The sequence below is a fragment of the Pinus tabuliformis genome, chromosome 6, assembly GCF_031772625.1.
Source record: "Pinus tabuliformis cultivar Carrire ecotype Pingquan chromosome 6, CPIR1, whole genome shotgun sequence".
Lineage (NCBI taxonomy): Eukaryota > Viridiplantae > Streptophyta > Pinopsida > Pinales > Pinaceae > Pinus > Pinus tabuliformis.
This window is the reverse complement of record NC_142292.1, coordinates 1,243,571,340-1,243,576,315: the sequence shown is the minus strand read 5'-3', so window position 1 is coordinate 1,243,576,315 and position 4,976 is coordinate 1,243,571,340. Positions and strand designations below refer to the sequence as shown.

The window sequence follows — 4,976 nt, the reverse complement described above, 5'->3', positions numbered from 1 at the left end:
CATCTGTGAAAGAATTTGGATGAGTGAGGTGAAATAATTTGAGTGAGGTAGTATAAGATCTCTTTGAAGGAAACAAGCTTGGATGGTGACAATAAGTAATGGATTTTGTGCATTGGGAAAATGAAAGAGAGATGACCAAACTTGAGCTATGTAGTAGTTGTTAGGGTTGAAAGCCTACGAGCTCTCTTCAAAGTAGTGAAAATGCATAGATGAAGCAAAGGAGAGTTGCTTCAAACACATACTATCATCTATAGAGAATTTCCACAAATGCATCCTACCTTTTGATCCAACGTAGGAATGTGTAGTGATTATTCTTTACTTTTTCAAGAAATTTGAGTCATTTTTAATAATTATTTCATTTTTTTTCATAACGGTTAATCTTCTTACATTCTATTTATTGTCCTCGACACTGTTCAGATTGTCTCAAAGGTTTTTTGAATTTTAATTCTCTATTTAAATATTTTTACATTCGCTATTATTTTCTCATTCTTCTTTTTAAATTAATATGAAAATTAATTTTTAATTTGTGTAAATTTATTTTTAAAATAAATTAAATATTTAATATTTAATAATTTATAATTCTCTTTAAAATTTTAATTTTACGACTTTTTACCCTCTCATATCATATCTTTTAATATATTTTTCTCAACTCTTCGTCAATTCCTTCTCTTTTCTTTTGATTTTATTTCATTTTTTCAAGAAATTTAATATATTTTTCTCAACTCTTGATCAATTGCTTCTATTTTCTTTTGATTTTATTTCATTTTTTCAAGAAATTTGTCTCATTTTTAATAAATAGTTCCATTTTTTCTAGAAGAACTAATTTTCTCTCAATTCTATTTATTATCATGTTCACATCATTTAAAGCTTTTATGTTTATGATGATGAGTGGAGTGTCCACTTAAACTCATAGACAAACTAAATTTGCAAACATTTATTTTTCCAAAACTAAATTTGCAAACATTTATTTTTCCCAAAAATTCATCTTACCAATCACTCATTATGTAATAAGATTCTTAACCATGAAGATTCTTAATCTTTAAATAGACTTTGTTATAATATCATGGCTTATTAATACTATATTTATACGACATTTTTTTAATTTAATTAAAAGAGAAAACAAATCATAACTACTTTGAAAAATAAATCTAACATTTAATTTGTGTACAATACTAAGAATATTTTATAGAAATTAAATCTCGAACATATACTTAATAATTATTGATAATAAAATTAAAATTTTAAGAACACATTCCAAAATAAACAAAAAAAAATATAAATCTTAAATTATAATATAAAATATATTATGATTAAATATATAAGTTTTTACAAAATATATTATAATTAAAAATATAATTTTGAAATATATTTAATATATATATATATATATATATTGAAATTTCTATTAATCATAAGGAATATACAAGGATATCAAAAAGCATGTGGTCTCACCTGTCCAAGTTTGTTGACCAATGCGATGACCATACAACAAACAAAATGCAAAATTGTCAGCTAAGAGGTCCAAAGCCTAAGAGCTCTAACATTCTAGAAAACTAACAAAACAAGGAATACACCAGTGAACATATTCAGTCGTCAGATGTGATGGAAGCAGGGTTATCCAAACTAGTACCTGGGGGAGGTGGCAGATGATACATGCAGTTCACATGGTTCTCTAAGTGAGCAATCCAAGGTTCAATCTTTTCCCCTTTTCAGTTAGCAGGTTTTGGTCACGCCAAACTACTACCACCCTCTCACGAACATGGCACTGGAAGTATTGGAGTTGCTCGAATTTTGCCATGACAACCTCATGTTCCTCTCTACGAGCTTGATCATGGGCATCCAGACAAGCATAAATGGAGTGAAGCAGCTCAAGAATTGCCAAGGAGGGACCTGTCCTCCTGGAAGACGTCCTACTTGTGGAACCAAAGCAACCTTGGCTAGAGTGGCCCTGCATTACCGAGCCCTAGAGATACCTATGCCCGCGACCACCCACACCTATATCCTGACTAAGCTGCGAGACCATTTGTCGACAACCACCTGCCGTAGAGGCCACAGACAAGTTGTGATCCCCATGGGCGCCACGACCCCCGTGACTAGAGCCTCTCGCTCCCCGCCTGAAGCTACCTTCCTAAACAGTGAGAGCATCACCCTGAGCCCCAATGGGAGGGGAAGCACCTTCCGGCTTCGTCGGAGCAATTAGGCATGAGGAGTGGGGTGAGGGCTTCATTGTGGAGCACCGAAGGGACTTGCAGAACCAAAGAGGAGGGACTCCTCCAGATATACCACCAGCCACCCAAAACCAACTGAGACTAGCTACGGGCCACAGAGAAAAGTAGCACCAACGGTAAGAGCCCCGCCACCCTTAATTCGCCACCCAAGGAATATCAACCACCCAAAACCAATTGAGACCGACCGCGAACCAGAGAGAAAAGGGGAACCAACGCTAAGAGCGTCGCCACCCTAAACTCATTGCCCAATAATAGCCAGGTCGGGCCAGAGAGGATAGAAGCTCATAGGGTGGAAGTCGAGCACAAAGAAGCAAACGCCCAATATGAGATTGAAAGACAATAGAAAGCTAGCACTCGAGATAAAGCAGAATAGTGAGGGGAGAGCTAAAACAAGAGTCCCCAACCGGAGCCCTAATGCAAGAAATTCCAAAGACCATCGACACCCTAAACCCAAAGTCACCACCCCAAGAATAACAACACCTCTGGCATGCCCATAATTGTGAAGGTAAGAAGCATAGATTTGGCACCAGTCAGTCTAGAAACTTCCCCGAAGCGACCAAGGTGGAGAACCGAAGGAGTAGAGGGAAATTAAGAAGGGGCAAGCCAAAACCAGCAAAGTGTCCACAAGAGAGACCCGAAGAAGGAAATTTTCTTAGGAAGCTGGAACGAGCGAGAAGGAGTATGGTTGAGGCACGCCTGTGGTGGACCGAACAAACCACCACCCTAGAGTAGACGTCGAGGAGGATGCGAGCAGGAAGGGAGGTGTAACACACAAAAGAGCATTTGGAAATCGGGGGGATGATCACTGATGGGATATAGCCATAGGAGGAATGGAGCCATCGCGTCGGAGAAAATGCATACCGGAGAGACATAATTGTTCGCACACACACGAATGAAGACATAATAACTATGGCGTGGTGGAGGGGTTGTTGCCCTGCCCTCTCTCGCCTTATACCTTTTACACTTGGCATCTGTCACGGGTGGTTGTCTTTGTCCAACACCCCCATCGGGGAAACAATTATATATTTGTATTTATATAATTATTTAATAAATTTTTTATATATTAAAAGATTATATCTTTATAATAAACTTTTATTTAAAATTATTGTGAAAACTAGTTATGTATATTCACAATACTACAATGGCCTATGGAGCTTGCTCTAAAACTGTGTTTGCCACAGCTAGTTTTTGTCTTTATCTTTTTCTTTTTAAGGCATAAATAAATATGTTAATGGCCCAAGACTTGGAGTTATTTTGAAAGAATGAAAATGTAAAAGTTAATTTTTATCTCTGTGTTTGTCTTTTTAAAGCATAAAGAAATATATTAATGGCCCAAGACCAGAAACATCTTACAAATGAGAATGTACCTCTCAAAGACTACTAGTAAATAAGTAATTCCAAATAACCACTCGTAAATAAGTAATTCCAAATAACTTAATATTTTTTTTTATTGAATAATAGTAGTAAATCAACCTGCATTGGCGACCAAATACTCATCGATAGGTCCCAAGTGTGCGAAAATATATTAACAATACAAATATATTGCGGAGCTCATGGGCAAATATATTAGAGCTTTCCCAAACTTTTGAAAAACCACATCTATCGTGAAGCTAAACATTCCATTTCGCCAGCAGTAACGTTACCCGTAGCTTCAAACGTGGCAGAATTACAGCCTGCCAAAACATCGTTCCAAACATCCACCCGTCTCTTCTCCTGCATGCAAACTCCAGTCGTCAGATTTTGCACACCGAGGACCACTCTGTAATATTCGAGAACATTCACACGCATGTTACCAATTTCAATCTTTTATTCTGAAACACGAATAGATTTCAATCGGTTAATATTAAATCTCAATCTGAATTGAAACAACCATAGCCATCAGGAGGAGGAAAAAAAAAGAGAGATTGACAGAGAAATATGGCACTGGAATGGATTGTTTTAGGGTACACTGCAGCGGCAGAGGCCGTAATATTATTAATGTTAACAATGCCCGGATTGGACCGCCTGGGAAAGGGCCTCAATGCGGTGGCCCGGAGCGCGTTGAAGCCATTGTTGACTGTGGTGCCCTTCTGCCTCTTTCTGTTGATGGATATCTACTGGAAATTCGAGGTACGCCCTGTTTGTGATGGCCCCCTTTGCAGTCCCGCAGAACATCTTCGACACCAGAAATCAGTGATGAAAAGCGAGAGGAATGCTCTGCTTATAGTCATGTCTCTGGTTCTCTATTGGCTTCTGTACCGTGTTACAATTTTGCGCCTTCAGCTTCAGCGGATGGACGAGCAACTCCAGAGGCTTAAGAACAAGGACTGAGGTGTTATCAGGGTTTAGGGTTTAAGAAATAACAGTGAAAAGCGGCTTTTTTCTCATTAAATTCAATGTAACCATGTCTCCATGTTCATTGTGCACTGTAAAAGTGTGAGGGCCGGTATTGTGTGCTGAATTTCATGGCCACTGTCATACTCGTAATCAAACTACGAGTGGCTTTTGAAATATGTTATTTCTCTCCAATGCTTTCTTGGTTGACATCATCAAATATGTTATTTATCTCCAATGGTTTTTGTCTTGTTACTATTTTCACCAATGCTCTTGGTTTTCAAAGGCATATACAATTATCCACAATCATTCTTTGGACACTTCGTTGGTTACTGGATATTCTGTTGACACTATTTATAGCAAATAATTAATACATGTTATTTTATAATTTGGCTATTTTATATTTGAAATTTCTTCGATTAATGTAGAGAAGAC

The 4,976-nt window shown here is 37.3% G+C and overlaps 1 protein-coding gene across 1 annotated transcript; it reads left to right on the top strand.

The window, feature by feature from the left end:
• The first annotated feature begins 4,001 nt into the window (after window positions 1-4,001).
• LOC149263188 (uncharacterized) lies at window positions 4,002-4,620 on the top strand. Its single transcript, XM_089387325.1, has one exon. It carries the CDS (start codon window positions 4,146-4,148, stop codon window positions 4,536-4,538), a length of 393 nt encoding a protein of 130 aa, XP_089243451.1. The 5' UTR covers window positions 4,002-4,145; the 3' UTR covers window positions 4,539-4,620.
• Window positions 4,621-4,976: the final 356 nt, after the last annotated feature.